Source organism: Neolamprologus multifasciatus, chromosome 22 (genome assembly GCF_963576455.1).
Source record: "Neolamprologus multifasciatus chromosome 22, fNeoMul1.2, whole genome shotgun sequence".
Lineage (NCBI taxonomy): Eukaryota > Metazoa > Chordata > Actinopteri > Cichliformes > Cichlidae > Neolamprologus > Neolamprologus multifasciatus.
Window position 1 is genome coordinate 14,323,102 of NC_140459.1, and position 24,493 is coordinate 14,347,594.

The 24,493-nt window shown below is 39.0% G+C and overlaps 1 protein-coding gene and 1 long non-coding RNA gene across 2 annotated transcripts in view; one reads left to right on the plus strand and one right to left on the minus strand.

The window, feature by feature from the left end:
• LOC146493148 (uncharacterized) overlaps positions 1 to 2,974 on the plus strand; it is a 12,403-nt gene extending 9,429 nt beyond the window's left edge. Inside the window, exon 4 of the long non-coding RNA XR_014871865.1 lies at positions 1,096 to 2,974. This is a non-coding gene — a long non-coding RNA (uncharacterized LOC146493148). The remainder of the gene's footprint in view (positions 1 to 1,095) is intronic.
• LOC146493149 (brevican core protein-like) overlaps positions 2,256 to 24,493 on the minus strand; it is a 52,277-nt gene continuing 30,039 nt past the window's right edge. The window contains exon 14 of the mRNA XM_085148176.1: positions 2,256 to 24,350. Coding sequence (XP_085004302.1) covers positions 24,247 to 24,350 — 104 coding nt within the window. The 3' untranslated portion in view covers positions 2,256 to 24,246. The remainder of the gene's footprint in view (positions 24,351 to 24,493) is intronic.

Here is a 24,493-nt window from a genome sequence, read left to right on the forward strand (position 1 = left end):
GCGTCACTAAAATCGCATGTTGGCTATACACTAAGTGCTGGAAACGAGGCTCCTCTCTTCAAAAGCGGCGCTGGGCTCATATGTTAATCACACACAACGCGATGCTCGGCTCTGCATTTCAATACGTCCTACTTTATTGTTTCTTTTTAAGCATATGCACTGAATAATTAGCCACCACATACTCCAATCAGGGGCATGCCAATGTGGGGTTGCCATGACGACCTCATCAGTTCCCCCCCCCCCCACCCCCCATACACACACACACACTCCACCACTACCCCCATCATTCTCCACCTTCTCAAGCCACCACCACTCCTCCTCCTCTCTGGCTACAAACAGGACAGAGAAAAATAAAGCGTGGGAAAAAAAACACTTTGTGGGGTGAAACAAAGATGGTGGGATGATGGAGGAAAGGAAAGGAAAGGAAAGGAAAGGAAAGGAAAGGAAGGGAGATGTTGTGTTCATGATTGGAACAGCAGCTTGTGTTTAGCTTGATTGTTTTGCAGTTTGGGTGTTTTGGGGGTTGCAGGGAATTTTTCTTGTCTGTCAGGGGTTGATTGTGTGTGTGAGTGTTCCTTCTGCTATCATTGTACCATCTATGAGCAGTGATTGGGAGCTTACAGTATAGCGTAGAAGGCAATATAGTAACGCTGAGCTCTGTGATAATTAATGTCAGGCTTAGCTCAGAGCCCTACAAATGCTCGAGTCTCTGCACATGATCTGATCCTGAAAATCTGCCTTCAGCTCCTCCAGATCAACAACATCTCCAGCATCACAAAATGTGTACAAAAATGGACATATTTCTTAATAAACAGATGTTGTTGTTTTGTTTTGTTTTGTTTTTTTTTACAAATTTTCTTTAAAACAATTTAGTTTCTGAAGTAATAAGGGGCCTTGCAGGAAACCACACTGTATATGCAGTAAACTAGAACACAGTTAAATCTGAGCAATTGGTGGTAAAAATATTCAGTTTCTCCTGTTATAACAACAGAAACTTATGAACACCTATATATATATATTTTTTGTCTTTACGTATGCTGATGTGTACATCATTACTGGGCTATTTCTAACATCCTCTCCATCTCTTCTTTTAAGGCTTCAAATCTGCCTCGCGTTGGGAGACACCGACTAAAAGACTCTGAGTCAGTGATGAAGCCCGTTTCACACAGGACTACAACATCATCAACCACCGTTGTTAACCGTTGTTAGAAAGCAAACACAGTAACAACTTCTGTCATCGGACAACCTGACAGTGGACGGTTAAAACTGCCTGGACTTGTTAAAGGACGCAGAGGTCCCTGTGCGCCCGAGAACGTCATTATCAGTCTGACGACAGAGAGAAACAAGAGGACAGATGACTCTGAATGAAGTAAACAAACAGACTCTTGAATACTGTGAGGCGGAAACTCAGATTGAAGGATGCTACAGTGGACTCTGTATGTGTGTGTGTGTGTGTGTGTGTGTGTGTGTGTGTGTGTGTTTAGAGGGGCTCTGCGCATCTGTTCAGGAAACATCTGCGCTAGATTTTAATGTAGGTCACAGCTTAGATTATTCCCTCACACACACAAAAACACACCAAAATAAATCCATCGCCTCATCACTGAGATTTATGTACATTTCTGGAAATTAGAGAAAAAGGAAAAATACAAACAAAAACTAGTAAATATGAAATAGTATAATTATTAGTAGTTATGCTAGCAATTTATCCCTCTTTAGATGAGGATTTTAACATTAGAATAGAATTGACATTTCTTTCTTCTCATTATTTTCTTATTTTTTTAACCTTAAAATAAATTTGTCTCATGTAAAACTTTGTTTCAATCAAACTGTCGACAATCAATTTGGCTGGATTACTTGAAACAAGCTAAATTTGATATTTTAGTGCAATGACAAATGTTTTTAATTTTACCTGGGCTGCAAGCATCAAGTAAGTTCTTTGACATTTATGTCCATCAACATTACGTCTAATAAGTGAGTACGTAATGTTTATTTAAAAAGCGCAGATATGTGGGTACGAAGCATTGAACACAAATTAGAGTAAAATAAACAACAGTCACACAACAGTGTGCAACGCATTTTTAACAGTATCATTTGGTGAGTGTATGTGAGTGTTTTTTATGCTTCTGTTTATGACAGGGTTTCTCAAAAATGTTTAAAACACACTAAATAATTTGAATTAAAGCTCTGGTTCACTGTACACTTCTTATATGTTAGCATAAAAAAAGAATGTTTTTTTAATGTACAAAAAGGTACTGTGGGGTTGGCGCTACCTCAGTAATCTATTATTAATCTTTAAATTGCACTCTGATTGTGATGCACACTTTAAAAATCAAGGTAGTTATTATCGCAGCAGGAGGTATTTTGTCCAATCAAAACGACTTAATGTTTACTTTTTTATCTATGCAAAAGAAAGCGAGTAGGAGGCGTTAGATTTGCATTATTTGTGGAAGTGTTGTGCACACGAGTACTGATGCTATATTTGCACAATAGCACATAATGTACGCGTTTAGTTTGAGTGAGATGAGCGCTATATGAGCACAGGTGCAATGTGTGTTACCGGATGTTGCTGAAAAGCATTTTTTTGTTCTTTTTGTCAGTCGGGGTAGAAACAATTAGTGGGAGATGTGTGGCGTTCGGTAATTGCACTGTCAGTCTCAAGACACTGAAATCTGCGTTTGTTCCACATTTCATTTGAGTCAAATCAGCTTTTATGACAATCTGATACGACTGCTCGACTGCACTGGATTCTGTTTTGTTTTAATGTGGAGAATTTGAGTGAATTTGTGCAATATGCTGTGTGTATGCAGCAAAAAACTGTATTAGAAGGAGTAATGTGGATGACTGTAACATTATGCACTATAAACTACTGTCTCAGGAGTTTTGGAAGCTTCTTTTGCACTTGATCTACTTTGTACTATGCAACTGTTTCTAAATATAATCAATAAAAGTATTCATGTTTACAGTGAGACAAAAACGTGGACTATATGTGGATTTTCTTTAGCTACGTTGCAATTAATGTGTGCTAGAATGTAGAGATGGACCGATCCGATATTAAGTATCGGTATTGGACCGATACTGACCTAAATTACTGGATCGGATATCGGAGGGAAATAAAAAATGTAATCCGATCCATTAAATATCAAAAAAGCACCTCACAAAACTTGTGACATGGTATAACTCAGCTCATAACCGTAGCACGTTGGAGCAGTATGCATCACGTGATAGAGCGGCTGTGGCAAGCGAGACCTGTCGGTGGTCTGGTTGAGTATTTCATCTCCGAGAAAGTTATCCCAGAGAGAAGTAAAGCAAGTGTGTAAGTTCATCTCTGAATGTTTGTAAAGCATTCCAGCGTTAAGCTTAACAACTGATATATGGAGCGACTGCCTCTTCTTGCTGCCACTTCAATCGTGAAACTGCTTAATGATCAGCTGATCGGCTTTTCTGTCGTGACTCTGTCTTTCTTGCTTGTTTTTGGCCCACTTCGCGCCAGAAAGAGGAAACCAGCGGCTGAACAAAAGCAGGACGTTTAAGCTTGATAAGCTGTTGTTAGAATTTATTTAATATTACTTTCTATACCAGGATCCTTTTCTACGTAGCTGACGGCTGGTAACTGTGCAGGGGTGGATCTAGCAAAGTTTAGCCAGGGGGCCGATAGGGCATGAACAGGGAAAAGGGGGCACAAAGACATACTTTTCTTTCTTATTCTCATTTAAAATGTCTAGATTTTAATAAATAATTATCTGAATCTTACACCCAGTTTTAATCTGATGTAAAATGTATAGAAGTCCATTACTGTATATAGTAACTGTTAAGTCTAATATCCCCTAGTAAGCTATACTACCTTTTCCTTTGGGAAGGTACCATCTGTGCAGTCTGCAATTCTGTTGAAGAAATGAGATGTTGAATCTATTTAATTATTCTTAAAAAATAATTTCTTTCTGTGCATTTTGTTTCACACTGCATCAAATTAAAGTTGATTACGTCGATTAAGCATCAAGAGGTGGAGGGTGGGGGGTGGTTCCCTATTTTTATTTTTTTGCTGGGAGTTTGCAACCCTATTAGTTAGGTTGCTTAATATTTCCACTAAGTACTCTTTAAAATACCAGAATAGGGAGGATGGAGTAGGTTTAAGTTTATTAGATTGATCAGTATTGCTGAACTATGAAATATTTTGGGTGCATTGTATTTTTTGCATACAGGTATAACAGAATAGCTTTAGTGTTTTTTTTTTTTTTAACTTGAGTTTGAACTTATACAAAATGCAGCAAGATAAAAAAAAAACAGTTATATTTATTAAAAAACACACTATATCGGATTCATATCAGTATCGGCCGATATCCAAATTTAGGATATCGGTATCGGACATAAAAAAGTGCTATTGTGCCATCTCTACTAGAATGTGAATGGCAATCATAAAGCAATATTGATCAATATTAACAGTGACTATAACTTATATAAACTCATGCAAACACTAATCTTTCAATCCCACAACATTTTAAATGGTGTTTTCTGAGATGATTTGATATCAGGGAGGTACCTAATAAGACTCAACAGTATGACTGAGACTGGTCTCAAAAGTGTAAATTAAATGTAAATTTACAGCTTTTTGAATTATTGGGGTTTAGAAATGATGCAACTGAATAAATACTACTATTATTGCTAAACTGTAGCAAGTTTGTGAATGCTTAAACTTACGGTAAAAAACTACGTTTTCAAGAATCTGTCAATTGATCGCAAACGTGTTAACACTGTGAATCAAAGATAACAAGCACTGAAAATAATTCACAATCTGAAACTGATTGCATCATTGCTCTGCTGTTTTTGTATAGTCGCCTTAAGGGGATTTACATTGTGAGGTAAAGACCCTACAATAACAGAGAGAACCCCATCAATCCAGTGACCCCCATGACCAAGGCCTTGGCAGGAGTGGGAAGGAAAATTCCCGGTTTACAGGAAGAAACCTCCAGTAGAACAAGGCTCAGGGAGGGGCACCTATCTGTTGCTGTGGTTAGGGTGGAGGGTAGGCAGACAGGACAAAAGACACACTGCAGAAGAGAAACTAATGATTAAATGCGGAGTGGTGTATAAACACACAGCGAGTGAAAAAGGGGAGTGAAGAAGAAATGTCCAATGCATCGTGTACACTTGAACATTTGGACTGAAGAAGCCTGGCATCAAACTGCTAACCTTCTGCTTAGATGACCAGCTTGACTCCCAGTAGTCCCGATAACCCTGAGCTGTTTCCTATTTACTTTTTATATGAAACACAGCCAGATGAGCTTGTTTCTACCTCTACCTGTCCTTCAGTTCTGTCCTTCAGCTCCACAGCTCATGGCTGCCTGCAGTTTTTCCAACGACAGTCAAAAAGACAACCTGTTTTTTCCCTCTATTACCCAGGTGTTCTCAACAGATCTCCAAGTCAAAGATTAATTAGTCTCTTTGATTATTGTGTTGAAATGAGGAAGCTGCTTTTTTTTTTTAGCATTCATACATTTAACATTTTGTTTATTTTGCACAAATTTAATCAGAAAAATGTTACACCAGAAGTTTGATATGTTTTATAATGAGTCCATGCTCTATAGATCTGTTAAACCAACTTTTAGAGGAAATTTTGTTTTTAAATTGAAGACTATAAATATTAAAAATCGTGGCTATTAGTAGTTCAGTATATAATAAAATATTGTGTAAAATGTTGGAATTTAAACTGGCTCCAGTGGCACTTACTGGCTATTAATAAAGACAGCATAAATATGACACTGTACAGTATACTCAAAAAATATAAATGCATTGGTAAAACACAAACAGCCCTCTTAAAAATGATAGGAGGTTCAGAAATGTCTGGAAAACTCCTGAACACATCCACTGATCAATGTTTACACGCAATGCACAATTGCCGATAATCGGAGTCACATCTGGATGATGTGTTGTGTCTGGGACAGGATGGCACAGCTGCTTTAAAAGACATGCAGGCCAGTGGATCCAGCTGCTTCTGTGATGGATGCAACATCTAAAAAAACATCTGGTTTGACAAGCTCCTTACACAAACACTTTAGGGTTAAAGGTCACAATAAGAAAAGAGGTTCCAGAGCGTTGGATTTGGGTGTTAAAAACACGACAAATATAAAAATATCTACAGTATTAAAGTGGCCTTCAGCTCTCACACAGGGTGGCATGAGTGATGGAGATCATTCATCTGTGTGTTGATGGTCTTAATTAGGCATGTAAACTTCTTATCAGTGAAAAGAAAAAGACACATTTCTAATTTTAACACCAAGTGAAATGTATTTGATACACAAGGTTTTAGCCAGTTTTTGAGACAGCTACGTCATTTTTTTTCCTGAATAACACAAAAATGCCCGGTGTAGCAAAAAAAATGTTCAATAAACACTCCAGTTTTTGGCAATTGTATCATGGTTCAGGCTTTACACACTGTTAAAAGATTAATAAAAATGATGATTGTTTCTTTTTTCCTTCTTTTCCTTTTTTTTAAGCTGAGTGTCTGAACTTAAAACAGACAACTATCATCCAGCTAGGGTTTCTTTGTGTCAGCTGGCTGGGATTTCTGCTTCAGGCTAAAAAACAAAGAGGGCGTTTCACAGGCTACCTGACTCTTCTTCCACACAAAATGATTCCTGTGAGCACCACCTACTCTAATCAGAAACAATATCAGATGATGATAAAATGGTGACTAAAAATAAAGAACATATGAGAAAAATAAAGAACATAAAAAATATAAGGCAAAGCTGTTGTAAATAAGAGAAGAGATTAATGCTCCAGTTAATATGTTTATTTTAATGCTGAGCGCTCTCTCTGTGCCTCGCTGCACATTAGAGCTCTGAAACATTAATGATGACCAGACTTTAACAAACCATCAGGAAGCATTAAAAACAAAGCTGTATCTAAAACACCTGTTATATTACTTCCGAATGTGAGAAATGACTTTTGGTAACAGATGCTGACGAACTAATGTGTCTACATGGTGCATTTAGACATTTTAGGTTTAATATCAATACGTGTGATTTGTCCTAAATAAAACTAAAAGTCCAAAGTGGTTACTTCATAATGTTATTGATTAAATTTCACATGCAACCCCAAATACGTGTAAGTGAAAATCACAATCAGCAGAAGTAGTAGACTGTCTTACAAATGATTCCAGCACATGTGCTTCACTGGCTGACCTCTCACCTGCCTTTAGCAAGCTACAATCCAATACCTTAATTAATAGGCTCTAAAAGCTGAGCAGTCATCACGAGAGCCAAATGTCAGCTCAATTATAACTCAAATATACTGGATAACTTGGTCTTAAAGAGACAAAAAAGCTTACCATACATGGAAAAATAACAAATGCAGGGGACATCAGCCACACAGAATAATTTATAATGTCAGAAAGAAATGAAAAGTGTTTTTAAGACCATTTGCATCATTTGTCATTTCTGGAAACGATCTTGTTTCGCTTGTTCTGCTAACACGAAAATTAACAAAACTTTGCGTTGTAGGAGATGGATGGTCAGTGTACCCGCACATTAAATGTGAGCAATGTTGCAGCAAACTACACGGCGAAAACACTGATCGTAAAGCATCAGTCCAGCCTCCTTGTGTGAAAATTACAGTACTTGAAGTCAGCTGTAAGCCCAATTACAGAGTGTGCTGTCTTTTACAGGAGCCTAATTACAGAGCGATCAAGATCAAGGCCGTTTCTAGTCTGATGTAGGTCACTTTCAACACGATTAAAATATTAACATTTCTCAGTTCGTGCATTTGTCTAAATTCGATGTCTTTTCAGGGAATTTAGCTGCTAAAAGTGCCAACTTAAATGTATTTGAACATGCCACCGCTACTGTAAGCATAGGCGCCACAATTGCTGTGGTAAACGTGAGAATTAATAGTGCGCACACTCACTTTAAAGAAAAAGATAAATCCTGAATGAATGTGCCATATGACAGGTAGGCCCTCTGTTGCAGTCAGCGCTGCAGCTCGGCCTCCAGACAGCAGGAAAGTTACGGGAACCGTCTGATTACGATGGAATCAATAACAAAACAAAAGACCATGTCTGGGAGGAAAATCGTGGGAAGTGCCGCCGAGGGCCTGATTAGCATTCTGTATTGCGAGTCCCCATAGGCTGTCTCCTAGAGCCCCCAGACCCACAAGTGAAGAATGGCTGCACGGGAGGGGAGGGGGCGCTGAGAAGAGGCTGCAGAGGGCCAGACGGGGGATGTGGAAAGTCAAGGAAGACAGCTTCACAAAGGAAGGCATGGTGCTGAGGAGGGGGAGACAAGGGGAGGTGTCGGGGGGGCTCGAGGCTGCCACCATGAAATCAGGCAGCGCGAGGGAACTGGGTTCAAGTTCAACAGCAAATCCCCATCTGCGTGCTGAGGTGATGAAGACGAAGCGTAGAAGAAGACCTGATTGACTCAAACTGTGACTTCATCCAGTCTGAGTGCGCCTGGTGTTCAAATGAAACTGAACAGAGAGGAACCTTCTCCTTCACCAAAACTCCATTTACCACTGATGAGTACGTGTCAAAGAAGGACATCACTAGTTGCAGCCAATACCAAAGCAAAGAAGAAAATATAAACATGCGAAGATTAAGCATTTACACAAGTGTTTGGTTCACAAGTACATCGAAATACTCTGAATCTCAGCATCAAGCTGGCATCAAATATTTCTATTTGTTTAAATCACTGTGCAGCTGGGAGTAATAACCTTTAAAGAGTGGATTAGATGGCAAGCAGCTGATGACAAAACACTGTAAATTTCCTGCAGATCAGAACTGACAATGCCAAAAACTTTCTCACAGATTTCTCAGATTCCCGATCACTCACTGATCAACGCATAAACCACACAACAGCAACAGTTTAATTCCCAGTAAAGCACATATCCTACAGATTACTTGTTTTTTTTCTTGGATTGTGAAATGAAAATAAAGTTTCTCAGATTAAAATTCTCCAGGATTATATAAAATACAGGCAAAAATACAGGCCAGTTCCACCCCTCGGCCTCCTAGTAGATCCACCTATGGTATCAATTTCAAAATTCCACGTTACCTCATTCTCAGGTTATCACATTCATAAGATTTTCAGAAAACCTGACCTCTGAGGTTGAGTTCACTAATATTTGAACTCTGAGATCTTTAATAGATCCACCTATGGTATCAATTTCAAAATGCTACATGCTCTAGTTCTGAAATTATCGCATTTACAAACTTGGGTGTCCAAGCTACACACCCGCCCCTCGTGAATACCCCAACAATACCCCTCAGATATAAAAGACTGATGGGGTACAATCCACTGTTTGCACTCTTCTGTGCTTATTCTAACTACCAACTGAATCACCAGGTTTAGACAAAGTTCTTCACTTCAGAGAGGCAACATCTTTAACATAATAAATCGAATGATTTGGAAGAACACCATCTAAAAGCGTTGTAATGGAATATTAAAAGAAATTGATTTTTTAATATACTGGTTCTACTAGTTACTGGTTACCATTTTTGAGCTGATTTTATGCTAAATGTCAGCCAACAGATCTACCAATGAATGGTACTGACTGTCCTTTTTTCATGTGGAATTTGTAAGTACCTTTAGTTATATTAACATGTTAAATATATGTTAGGTAAAGGTTTAAATCACCATGATGGACAGATTTCTCCACACCACTAGGTATTCACCCGCAGAAATACGCAGATATCAATGGAAGCTGTTTATAAAGATTATGCAAAACAAACTCTGAATATATCAACGTCCTCACCCTGCTTGAGGTCAGAAATTAAGTGTGACATCAAGAGGTCTGACCTCAGGGCACAAGGACAATGGTCACTTCCTCCTTACTTCATCACCTTTCTACACACATTTAAGTGTTTGCATTCATGCATGTGTGCGCGTGTTTGTGAGTCATGGGAGAGTGTGACGGGAGGAGGCTGCTCTGCATGACCCTTGTTGATGGCCTTTTAAATCCACAAGTTGTTTGTCCTTTGATCCCTGTGATTGTTGTTCTGCTTCCTTGCAGGTCTTTTGGGATTTCCCATAAAGACACCTGTGAAAGCCTGCTGGTTGGTTTTTATGCTGACTCACACGCTTGATTTAGTATTATTAATTTTTGCTGAAATGGACAGTGAGCAGGGGATGAAACAGTCAAGTTAGTGTAGCAGCATTACAAGCAGTGATCCACTCCTATTAACTGTTCAAACATTAAAAATCTACATTTTTATAAAGGCTTAAAGAACATTTTTTAAATCATTGAGCTGTTAAAGGTAAAAGATCTAGGGGTTTCCTGTGAAACTAATAATGAAAAATGTTCAAAATAAACAGCAGTTGCCTGTGCTTGGTCAAAAAGTTCAAACTTCTCTTTAAAGACTAACGGGGAAATTATGGTTCAGCCGAGGCAGCACATGAGGGGTCCCTTGGCAGCTTTGAGTGCTCGTGTACCTGCAGAGAGTCAAAAATATGAGGCGCAACCTCTCTGTGGGCCACTCATGCTTGTGCTGCTCTTGGTCCAACCAGCAAAGTTATAACACAAAGAGCTGACGTGAAACCAAGTGTTAAAAATGATGAACAATGTCCACTACAGCCAGTCTGTGCTTTTAATACTGCATTTTTTTCAGTCTCTGATCTTTTTTCACATATTTCCTATTTCCGATGAACTTCACTGTCGATCCCTTCCCTATTCTGGCTCATTAGTCAACCAATCAGCATTCTACCAACACGCTGTATCATCTATCTCAAATGGTAGCATGTTTGCAATGGTTGAAAATCCCTCTCCATAGGCTCTCTGTAGAAAAATATCTTGGTAAATGGACGCAACCATGGTACCATATATGGTAATGAAACAAAAATCAAGTAAATTGAAATGTATGACATCTTGATGGAAGTGCGTTTTGATGAAGTAATAGACAGATATCAGGTTGACACATCCTGTCCATGGCTGGGGTGGGGGTCAGGGGGGTCAGTGCTGGATAAAGAGGTTGTTGACCTGCTGGTTTCCTGGAGTTTAACCTCTTGCCCCCCTTTGTGATGAAAGCTAAGAGGTTGGGACTCAGTTAGGAGGGGTCAAAGGGGAAGTCTTCCCCGGACGGTGGGCAGGAGGACGAAGCGTGTCGTCGGTCCTCAGCGGACGGTGGCAGTCGACTTAAAACACGTGCGTGCTCAGACTCACCAGAATCTAACGGTTAATTTCTAAATGTATGCAAATATGTTCAGGCTGGTGCAGAAACAATAAACACACATGTTAAAAAGAATGTCCTGACTTTAGTTTCTGTTGCCACGTTTTGCTAGAGATCATGCATGGGAATGCTCGGCTCAGTCTTTCCCCACAAATGAAAGCTGTCTGAATTTTATTTTCCACCCAGAAGTCATTCACTTGCTAGTTTTCCATTAAAAAAACAACCCATGTCTAGTGAATACTGGTGAACACTTTGTGAATTATCCTTCAGACCATTGACAGGGAGGCGGCGAGCTCGATGGGGAAACAATATCTCATAGATTGCAATGATAAAACAAAACAAAAACCGATCCATCCAGGCGAAGACACGGGCACAAAACATGGCTAGAAATCAGCCATGAGTATGTCATGGCACGCTGGAGGGTCTGACTACTTAATTAGACATATAAAAAGGCTGGGTCAGACAGAGCAGACAGGGAAAGAAAGGCTGGCGAGATGAGGCCCTTCAAATTGTCTGCGTCACACTGTGGGAGTGTGTGTGTCTGGATGGCGCTGTGAGAAAGTGTGCGCCGTGTCGTTTGCATGTCTGAGACTCGCCTGTGCGGGTCTGCGTCCGACTGCGTGCAGGAATGTGTCTGTCTGGTGCATCCGTGTGAGTTATTGAATAACATGTTTAAGGCGCGCTGTGGTGGCGTTTTTTGTTTGGTGTAACGGAGTCTGATTGTGTAAATCTGCTTTAAACCAGACGTGTACGGCACACACACACACACACACACATAGAAACACACGCAGCAGTTTAAGAGCACACAAAAAGCATCAGAATGGGAATCTTAAAGATAAAAACATTAAGCTACTTTTGTGGTATGAAGCAATAACACATGCTAAAAATACGTGCTCATGAATACGGAGCTCGGTTGGCTGAATCGCGCCGTTGTCGGCCAGCAGATTCAACCCTCGCGGGGGTCGAGATTATTAAGATGCATGACTGATTAACAGAGCAGCAAAGAAGGTAAATACTACATCATATTACATTTTTCTGTCAGGCCTCCCCCTGCTCTTTATTTTTTATTCTCAGAGATTAAATTATCAGCATCACTGAATCATTTTTCTCTAAAAGTTATTTATATACCACAAGGTCAAACTATGAGAAATCAGTGACAAGGAGTCACCAAGAAGTTTGCACTTCGAGGTCTGTTTGAAGGTGACGAGGAGCCTCACTGCTTACATGAAGTGTTTGTAGCTTCAGGTTGTAGCTTTGGTTAGTTGGAGTGAAGTTGTTGCAAGGTTGAGCTAAAAACTCTTAACTGGAAAACATTATGAGGTGAAAGAGAGCTGTGGTGCTCAGACGCAGGACTAACCAGCTGGCGTTGTTAACGTGTTCTGCTGTGGTCAAACTACAATATTATGAAATGTAGTTCATTCATCTAGCCTGATGTAAACATGGCTGAGGTTGAAATTTAACCTCCTGCCACCCTGCGCCCTCATAAGGGGACTATTTTTGGCTTTCCTGGACTTTACACTTTATTGTGTTTAATCCTTTCTTAAACAATGGCGACTTTATTGTTTATGCTGTAAAATAAACCCTTTTTCCCATATGTCGATCATAGCTCATCTGAGATCTTTAGTAGAAACACCTATGGTATCAATTTTAAACTTCTACATCGCTTTGTTCTGAAGTTGCCTGCCTGCCCAGCACAATGACGAAAATACTCCATCAATCTTTAATGGCTGAGGGGTAAAACAAAAAACAAAAAAAACCTACTGCTGGCTGCTCCCTGTGGCCACCACAGCAGGTAGCTCTGTTTGATCAGACAGAATTTATGCCGGATACTCTTCCTGACACAACCCCAACAGAAATCAGTGTGTCTGACTCGAATCAACCCAGCAACTTTCACTTGTCAACCAAATGTGTTAATCACTACATCAGCTCTCCAACTCTGTTTATCCATTAAAAAGTCCTCAATGTGCTCACAAGTATTCTCTTGTGTGCTGACGTAAAACTGATTGACTGTTTGACTGAAAACCTTGACGGAGAAATGAAGCACATGGGAAAGTGGATACTTGAGGCTGGCTCCAACAGCGAGTCAATCTCCAGCCTCACATGGTAAAGAACCCAGTTTACAGAAGAAATAAATATATTTGCATCCTTAAACATATCATTCATAACAGCTGTACAGGAGTTTGATTAGTTTATTAGAGTACAATAGTCAAATGCTATGCATATTTAACATGGTGAATGTGTTTTTAAGTGTCTCTAGGCACCCATGTTTTGGTAAACTTAGCTTTTTCTATCTGTTTTAGCCTTTTATCCACACAAACATGAAGCATTTTAAAAACCAGGGTGCAAATGTGAAGTTGAAAAACTCCTTTGAGCAAGATATCTGGAAAGTTTGCCTCACAACATTGAAAGGTGCACGCCTCTATCGCCTGTGTTATTGTTTATGACCTTTAGGAAAGGTAAGGAAAGGAGTTATCGCATTCACAAGATTTTCAGAAAACTTGACCATGAGCTTAAGGTCAGAGGAGCAGAAATGAAGACAGATGAGAGACCAGACAAGATCTTTCCAACTCTCTGTTGTCAAATTTTGATGGTCCAGTGTGAACTATAGCCTCAGTTTCTTGTTCTTAGCTGACAGGAGTAGCACCTAGTGTGGTCTTCTGCTGCTGTAGCCCATCTGCTTCCTGGTTTGACATGTTTTGTGTTCAGAGATGCTCTTCTGCATACCTTGGCTGTAACGAGTGGTTATTTGACTGAGTGATGCATTTCTATCATTTCCAAGCAGTCTGATCATTCTTCTCTGGCCACTGGTATCAACAAGGTATTTTCACCCACATAATCGGCACTCACTGGATTTTCTCTCTCTTTATTATTTTTTTATTTTCTGTTGGTGGTGTGGAAAAATGTGAAAATCCAGCACCAACAACCATGTCCAAAATCAGTTAAAATCACCTTTTTTCCTCATTTTGATGCCCAGTTTGGACTTCAGCATGCTGTCTTGATTATATATAAATATGACTAAATGTATTATCCTGCTGCCATGTGATTGGCTGACTGGATAATGGAGTTAACGGGCACTTGAACGATGTCCCCCATGAAGTGTCTACTGTGTATTTGTCCTCTCATTTCAACACAACACCCTCTTCAGGACATTAAATACTACATATCTGAGCAGGTTTTAATATTAACCCTAGTTTAACTGTTTGAATTTTAGCCTCCACCGTGTCTCTTTAGACTGACCCGGCCTCCAACATGTTTAAACTACATTAAGTGAATCAGGGACTACAAAGAATGTGTCCCAAGAAGTCGTTAACAGTCGAAACAACCACTTATAATAATCACTTATTCTTACTCACTCAGTGTTGCTTGGAGCAGACATCTCTAAGTCAGCCCGTGGGTGAGAACCAACTGGGAACCCTCCATCCCAGCTGCAGCTATTTGTTGTCTGTGAAACATAGAGGGGAGGTCAGAGGTCAAATAAGTTCACAGGAACACGGTGCTTTCACATGTTAATGTTCCAGCGCGGCACAAGAAAAACACAGTGGCGATTATAATGTTTTTAGGACGCTGTTTAGTGAAATGTGTCGTAATCTCACGTTTGATGGATGCATCTGCTTAACTGGCGAGTACAAATGAGACCGGGGTGCTAACTGTTTAAAATCAACACAAGAAAATACAGACAAACAGGGTAGGGTGGTAGAGAAAATTATGATGATCCAGCTGCATTTAGAGAGTCATAGCCAGTCAGTTATTAGCATGTTATGCACAGTGGTGGAAAGAGGAATATATTAATTATGGTGTAAAACCTTTAACTGAGTGATTCATGTTCAATTCAGTGTTTTCAGATAGGCATTTTGCACTTTAATGCCACGCTATCTGACACTACTTGTTACTTTGCCAAATGAAACACTCTAAAATCTTTTCAAACACTGGTATATTTGAATCCACCCAACATTAAGTGAACTAGTTAGGACAGCGGTCCCCAACCTTTTTTGCGCCACGGACTGGTTTATGCCCGACAATATTTTCACGGACCGGCCTTTAAAGTGTTGCGGATAAATACAACAAAATAAAACTAGTACCAGTACCGAAAAAAATAAGATTTATTCATAACACACGTGAAAAGACCCAGGAAAACCGAGTTAATGATAAAAACGATAACAAAATAATGCTGAAAACCAATAAAAACCCTGAAAACCATACATTTCACACCTGAGCCTCAACTCTCGCGGCCCAGTAACAAACGGCTCACGGACCGGTACCGGTCAACAACAACAACAAAATAAGATAGGATAAATCCTAAATCTTCTTTTTTTCCTGTGAGTGTGTCCTGGGCTTAGATAGACAGGCTTGCAAACATACTGCACCACAGTGGAGGCAGTCTTGTCGTACGGGCACGTATGGCTGCCAGTGGAACCGGCTCACTAGTGTTTGTTGGTGATGTGACTGCTGTTAGAAGCAGCAGAATGAACTGTGAAGTGTACAGGGCTATAATCGCTGCTTCATAAGTGCTGCTTCACAGTATAAAAGGATAATGACCCAACAGATAATGCAAAATGAGTCTAAGAGGTTCTCAAGGCAAAGAAATTGTGATGTTCTTCGATAGCAAAGCCAGTCAGCTGATCTCAACCTAACAGAGCACGCTTTTCAGTTATTAAATACAAAACTGAAGAAGGAAGGACCCACAAACAAGCAGCCAGGGAAGGTGGCTGCAACAAGGGCCCAGCCGAGCATTTCAAGGGAGAAAAATGGCATTTGGTGATGATTATGGGTTCTAGACATCAGGTAGTCACCGACTGTAAATGACTTTCATACAAGTAATAAAAACAACCCTTAAATCTAAAAGTATGAAATTATGCCTCTGAAAATAGTGGTTTATGTATAGAAACGGTTAAAGCAACATATTTGTAGCCTTCCTTGAATTAACCTTTCAACAACATACAGATTTTTTTTGTGTTTAATTTAAAATCCTCAGTGACGGTGTGCCTACTGCAGCAAAAACTGCAGCAAAATGTGTCTTTGTCAAGCAAATTAAGGACATAACTGTACACAACCAGCACTGAGGAGGTCTTAAGACCTCAAAATGCCACTGTTGACCGAAACCTAAGAGTGTTATAAAAAAAAAGAAAAAATCAGGGGGGTGTGGTGTGAGTTTTAACCAGCTAATGCGTTTAAAGACTCACTTTGGTCATGCAGCAACAACATGAGAGCTGATCGTGTAATCACGGCATCGCTGGCTTGAGACTGCAAGGACCTTTTGTTGCTGTTTCTCTTTCCCCCACCAAGTCTTTACTGTCATCTACATAAAAAAGTAAATAACCCTCCCTCCCAAAACCCCCAAAATACACTAAATATTACACAAAATAGAACAATGTTACACTATCTCACTAAAAATGGGGTTTGACGGTCACAAAACTGTTATGAAGGCCATTGTAGAGGAATAGCTGTGAGAACAGACGTGTATGATGCTGATGTGAGCACTGACAATCACCCTCAGGACATTTTCACACAAACAGAGGATGAATATTCAAAAAGAATGACTCTCATGCAGTCATCTAGGATGTACAACTTCAGCTCCTGGTGCCTCCTGCTGGAGCTCTGCAGCAACTGCAGCTACTGAGCAGCATCGTGAGGTCCGAACACTCAGAAAATAGGACCAAAAATATAATGACTTCCAATGTGTCTGAACTTTTCTTCTAATAATTTTCTGATTTTTAACACAGATTGCGATCATGTAGCTCTTGAAATTAAAAAATGTGATTTTTTTCCCCCTTTCTAAATGACTAAAAACACCCAATTTGAGTTTTTTTTTAATGATTTTAATTATTTTTACTGCACTAGAAATAATTAGAAATTCTGCTTTATCTTATTTTTTTATTATAGCTTCAGCATTTCAAGATTTCTTCTCATCCTGTAGCCAAGATAAACCTGAGAGGGAGCAGAATTCATTTTAAATGACTGAAGAAATAAAGATCAGAATAATTTTGCTGCTATTGTGGAGATACCAGTTTAAAATCTATGTATTTAAATTTATAAAAGAGCTCTTTGCAGCTCAGAAACATGTTCAAACAAAGATGGGGAGTTTGGTTTAAGGGGTTGCAACTCCAAAGAAACGGGGAAGGAGGGTTTCAGATAATAATGAACATCAACATGCAAACAACTCTTCCAACATGGAAGATAAACTGATGAAATAAAGTCGTTTTCAGAAAGTACCTCACCGGTGCAAATATTTCATTTAACCAAAAACCCCTGAACGTGGTCAAAGTTTAGACTCCAATAAATTATACTCCCACGTGAAGTGTTTCCCACGCAGGCTGCCGCCTCCTCCTTGTTGCACCTCCACAGGTTCAAATTATAACCTATTTGTCTCCGTGTTCACACGGCTGCCTGTCAATCAGCTCTTCCACCCCCAGCGCAAATTGGTGCAGTGTGAAAACAGCCACTCCCTGATCCCCGTGGGGTCTAATTGGCTCGGATTTAAGAAGCCATTATATCAGTGGAGCTGATCTGAAAGCTGCAGTCTGCGGGCGGCCCGCACTTTTCATCGCGCTGAGAAACCGATACAGCTGCATCCAGCTGCTGCAACCTCAGCCTGCACTCGCCTTACACTACACAGAAGCTAACGACTTCTGATATTTGTCACTGGCTGTTTGCAATGAATGATTAATTTTAAAAAGAATACTAGCTGACATATAATTCTAATCTTTAGTAATCAATACTGGAGGCAGGCCTAATTGTGTGTTTGGCTGTGACAGTGAGAAACAGTAAGGACTGAAAATTTTAAAAAAGAGAGCGAGAGAGAGAAATGCTTGTGTTAGATATGTATTCATGAAACAGTGTATAGTGTTACAAACAAAAGAAAAAGCAGCACAGATGCTTCCTTATTTTATGTTTTATGAGAAATAACTGAACAAGAGCTTAGCCTTTAATGGCCATCACTGGCAGTCATATGGTTTGCAGCATTGCACATTTAGAGCATGAAAAGTGCTTAACCAGTGACATTTTAGTCAAGAGCCGTGGTCTCAAACTGCTTTAAGCTCTAGTTTGAAGCAGTAAAACCAATGCATAATACAATAAAAACACCCAAATAATTCTACTTTCTACATTTATTTGTGATATCATCCATTTACATTAGAGACAATGAATTGATTAATTCTCTTTTTAAAAAAGTGTAATTTACCATCTCAGTTTTCATTACTGGAAATGCTATTATCCTAACTCCATCATAAGGCTTAATGTGGTACATCATGCTGAGAGTAAAGTCCTTGTCAGTAACAGGCTGCAAAACTGGTGAGGATTCAGACCTGTGGATCACGTTAAATTAAATCTCATCCATTCCAATGATTCTGCTGCAAAATACACATGAACGTTCAAAAAAAGGTCATTCCCTCCTTCTCCGCAGTTCTGATCAGCTCACTGATTACTGTAAAATAAGCCTGAAATTCTTCAGTCTGTTTACTGAGGTCTATGTTCATTACTGTCTCTTAAGCACCTTTGAAAATGTAAATATGATTTTCTTTTTTAAAATGCAAAAATTAAGAAAATGAAATTTGTAGACACACACACTCAATTACACGTCAATTACATCCCTGAATATTGTAGTATTAAGTCCAGAAATCAGACACCCAAAACAAACAAATAAACAAACAGAAAGCTTCTGCAATTTTCTCCAAATTGGAATTCAGAAGCACGAGCAGCAACAAAGGCTGTTTGTATCCCAGCGAGCTGTGATGGTGGGGTGAAGGAAGGGCTGTGGGTACAGCTCAGTGCCGAGGTTCCCAGCCAACTTGGCACGCCTTTTCAACTTCGCCCCCCCACCCCCACCCCCCTCTTTCTTTCTCTTACTTGTGCAGACGAACGCAATCGTGTTAAGTCTTGAAAGGATTGCCCCATCATTAGCGATATCTTCGGGGGTAAATCATCCTCCGTTTCTCCTGAAACTCTCAGCCGTCATCGCACATCGAATCGTGTAAAATCTGCCACACGTGATGTGGAGAAATCTTTTCATTGAGAAAATTTCAAGAGCAATAATTCATTATTTTGATATTTATGTAGCATATTTATGGTCTCATTTTTAACGTAAATGTTTTGGTTTTTTTATTACATTTTATTTGCCTGTGGAAATACTTTCACTCCAACTAGTAGCTGATTGGCTGATGGAAAGAAACCATTAATTTGGGGGGTTAATTTCACCACAAATGTTTTCTATTTTTAGCTTTTAAAAATGCTAAAAATTGCTAAGATTTCCCAAATTTCTGAGCTTTATAATCATTTAGAAAACACATATATTTAGTTCATACTGAGTTTTCAAGACTCAACTTACATGTATATATTTTAAAGGTTAAAATATTACCTATAAATGCCAAAAATAACCAATAATTGTAAAAAATAGTAACGGAGCTGAGCAAAACAGCCACAAAAAGGACTCTTCACTCAATTTTTGTCCCTTTGTTTCACTCCACTCCCTGCGCTTCTCTGCAGCAGTCACTTCTGGGCATCAAGCGCCTCACACTTGGGGTTTGAGGAGGTGGTTCCTCAATTAGCAAGCCACGCGTCCCGTGGAAGAAAGAGGAACTCCATAAGCAGTCCTTAAAGCCTGGCCTCTGTTCACTCTCCCCTCACCCCATGACCTCGGGGGTCACAGGCCACAATGCGCTCCCGTCCGGAACGGTGTTATCGGCTCCACGACAAAGGGGACGGATACCGACCTCCCGCTTTCAGGCCGAGCTGTGTGAGGCTATTCAGGGCCTGAGAACTGTGGTCCTGCTCCGGCAGGGACACCACTCTCATCAGCTCTGCTCTGTGAATTCAACTTCACCCCTCGATCACTTCAGATAGTACAGACCTGGACTGCACACACATATAGTGCACAGCAGGGAAGCTGCCTGGGGCAACTACAGACCTGTACGTGTGATCAGTGAGCAGCACTAACGAGGAACTGTTTCAAGCAGAAGTAAATCAATGGAAGTACTGGGAAAGAAAAGCAATTCCTGTTTTTCTTCACACAAAACTACTCTTTCAAAGTTACGTCAGTTGTGGCTGAAACTTCTACTTTTATCTTACTTTATTATTATCTAACTTTATACTTCATACTTTTAATTATTGTACTTTAACTGCAAATCTAAACTCCAAATAAATTATGATTTATTATAAATGGTTACGCTGGGATTTTACTGATTCCTTGAGGGCAAGCTATCCAATATAAATAGATAGATAGATAGTTTATTGATCCCACAGGGGAAATTATTGTGTTACAGCAGCGGAATAAACATTAAAACTAGTACAGTTTAAAATAAATAAGTGCCACAAGTGCATAGTGAGGGGCTTATAATGTGAGACGTGCAGTTTTTTTATATATACACAGCAGTGATAAAAAAGACAAAGAAAATAAAAAACAAATATAAAGTTGAAGATGAGGAAAAAGTAAGACTGACAACGTGTAAGAGAGTAGTGCAAATCTAAAAAACACAACTGCAAGAAAGTTAAATACAACATGTGTGTTTCACGTGTTACAGAAAGAAAATTCAACACTTGGAAGAGGTGGAGCAGACATATCCAAGTCTGTGCTTAGACATGTTTGCTTTTAAATAATCTACGTATTCCCAAGGTGTAACAAATATACTGAAACACACAAAGGTGTTGACATTAATAAAGTAGGTGAGTATCATTGTGTTGAACGGCACACCAAGACAATTCTGACCACTGGTTTGCAACCTGAAAACACAATTTCTTCCTGAAGAACAAATGGAAGCAGCAGATTTCACTTATCAAATAATATTATTATTTATACTTTCCTGCTAAACATCCTAGCATAAAATTTTAGCATAAATCAGAGTTCAGGCTTACACTGAAGATTAATTGGAAGTTTCAGCTTCCTTCTATCAGTAAATTAAAGGAAATGCAAGAATAAGGACATAAAACAGATTTTTAAACTGAACACATTATAATCCACAGCAGTCTGAGGTATGACCTCGGTAGGTTGCAGATTAGAAATTCCCAAATGGATTATTCTCTATAGCTGCAAACGATTTTATTCCTTTTATTTCAAGAAACTTACTTGAAAGAAAGTGGGAGGAAAAATTCAAGGTAGAAGAAGATTTAACAAATACTGAGACTGCAGTGCCTGAGTCTCATAGCAGCTGTGTTTATTTGAGCCTTTCTGGTTATTAGTATGGCAGTCAGCGACACGTTTTTTTGTTGTTGTAAGTGCTCAGCTGTGACACTAAACACTCCATCGTCGTCTCCTGACAGTTTGCCATTTAGTCTCTCACGTGCAACAAATCGTGGAACAATGCTGCCACCTGGTGGCAGAAAAAACTGTAACGTGCAGCATGTGAGCTATGATTGATCGCTGTGAAAAATACCGCTTGGTTGAAATTCTTTATTATTATTAATTACAAATCGAAAAATAGAAACGTGGTGTATCTGCATAATCATAAAAATAAATAATAATTAATTAATTACAATTATGTCTGTTTGCCCGTTTAAATGGCTCCCTCGACGCATTTAACCTTTTACTTTGAAACGCTGCACATGCTAGCGTCCGAAAACACTCAGTTTCTCTTTCTCAATTATCACTGCACATTTGATTCACTGTCACCTTAATCCGCTATAAAACAAAAAATTTAAAAAATAAATTAAAAACACATTAAAACTTACTTTCTCGCTGTTATTTGTCCTCAATTTTCCTTACTTTCCCACCCGAAACCACGACATTCATTTTGGTAGCCAATGAGGATTTAGATTGATCACTCGATTACCAATAGGAACGTCTATACAATCACCCCCTCCCCCCCGATTTTAGCAGCCACCTAAGTTTAAACTAACCGGATTCACCTCATATCAGTTAATGCTGTCGATGTTTTGTGATTATTTTACTCTGCTGCAAGTAAAACGTCACTAAACTGCGTGAAATAAAAACGAGAGTCACACTGATTCTGTTTATGTACACGGCAGTGCTCACAGGGCAGAAGAAAGCTGTGTTGAATTAAAATACCACAAAGTAACATTCATGTAGCAAATTTATAGTAGATGATTCCTGGGTGCACTATACGCATTAAACCATGAGGAAATTTCAAAATAAGAGCTCTTCTTTTTCTTGGTTATTTTTCTTAGACTTTACCTAATTTATCAAGAGTATTAAGAACAGCCTTTCCCTCATTTTTATTTATTTATTTTTTAAACTTCACTGATCTGTATTTTTTTGAAATGATCATCTCTTCTAAAGAAAACTCGTCTAGCTTATGAATGAATTTGCGTAGTATCATAAATTAGTGTCACTAATTAAATTTCAGTCTCACCTGTTTAAAACTTGTCTCCAGTTTTTAATTTACTGACTGATATTTTTCTTTTTCTTTCTCTGGTGACGGTATAGGAGAAACAGGTCACAATTCAGTAAGCTGCAAATATGAAGGTGATTTATTTCTAAAGAATGAGCAGCCATATTATCCTCAGAGTTTCCTTATGTTAACAAAAAAACCTACTTGAAAACACAGTCTATAGTATATCTTACTAAAGTGGAATCACATAGAAACACAACAGAGGAAGGATAAACTTACCAGGCTGAGAGGTCAGCCGCTGCAGAAAACCGATATACAATTTTGAAAAACAAAGTACACCCTCGTTCAGTTCAAAGGTTTTACATATTAGAACATTAATTAGAACATTAATTAGAACATTAATCATCTTTTTCTCAACAGGTCAAAATCGAGGTAATGAGGAAACTAAAAACATGAAATTACTCACCATTACATTATGTATTTAACAAATACTGAGCCAAGATACAGAATCAGCATGTGAAAAATCCCACCCCAAGTTCACCTACTGCAAGTACACTTTTACTGGTGTGTAATAACACAAATAATCATACCTGCAGTGGGTGTCTCAGAAAATTCAACCCAAGGTCAGATAGTGCAAGAAAAGAAAAAAAACCCAAAGGCCTCACTTAACATGTTAAGTCCATTACAGACAAATAACTGTGACGTTAATGAGCTCCTCTGTGTACCACAGTGTTGTAAAGTGAACTGTGAGGCCATCTGTCTGACAAATAAAGCTCAAACTGGGTCATGCAGCAGGACAGTGACCTCGAGCACAGCAACAAATCTTCAACAGAATGATTGAAAAGAAAAGATTTAAGGTGTTGCAATGTTCACAGACTACTTCTGCATTCTGGCTTAGTTTTTAAACAAATACTGACACACTGTAATATGTCATGTGACGATGTTCATCTGAGGTTGTGTTGAAATCAATTTAAGACCTGCTAAGGACCAGATGATTTTTTTAATGTCCTGATGCGGACAATCTCAGAACTGACAGAGGTGTACTTTTCCTTTTTCACGACCGTAGCTTCAGGTAACACACTGACAGAAAATACAATACATGACATGAAGTCTACACACAGCACTGAAGGTGAAATAGGAGAAAGCTTTATTCTTTGCTCTGTTCTACAAAACTTTATTACAACATAAAGCTGACGAACAAAACTGCGTCTGCCAGACGTGAAAAGTTTCTCTCTGGAAAATGCGGACATCATTTGAAAAGGAATCTATGTACAGTATTTATTGAGTGTTTGTTGAAGGTTCACTTTGGAGTTTTAGGAATCTTTGACAAAGAAGGAAGACGACGCAAAGAACAGCAAAACATTTCTACTGGATACTTTACAAATGTCTCATAGACTTTAGCACCATTTTGTTAAAAAGGTTCTTGATATAACAATGAGAAGAAAAAATAGATTTAGAGCTGACCTGGTAACAAACAGTTCACACATTTATTTCTTTTCAGTCAAAGGGATTTAACAGGGAATCACTGGGAGAATTTTTGATTTTTTTTGCTAACTATTTAAAGCATACTTATCCAAACACGGTAGAAAATATTACAAAGGACAAGAAATAGGGCGTTTCATCTCCCTGCCTGTGCACTCAGTCTTGTTCTCATTGGCTGGTGGGAAGTTTTGCTTTGTGTCTTTTTGTGCGTCTGTGGGTTTTTTTTATTCTGTTTTGATTGGTTCATTGGTAAAAAGCACCTGATTCTTTACACCCTGTCACGTTACAGTAACAAAGTTTGAGAAAGCAAGACAAGAAGAGCACGGCTGAATTTTAGAACCTGATGTCCCAGTACTGCAGCGTCGCTTTAGTGGCCTCAAAATCATCTTCAGCTGCAGCAAAATCGTTGTCGGTCGTTGACGGCAGGCCCCCGTCCTCTAAATTAGAAAAAAATCACCGTGGTTAAGACTGAATTTGCTCTTTTTTTCTTCTAATTTAACATTTATTAATCACTTCATATCAGCTATTAAAAGATGATTGAATATTAAAGGTATGTTTCATGTCTTTTCTTGATTTTTCT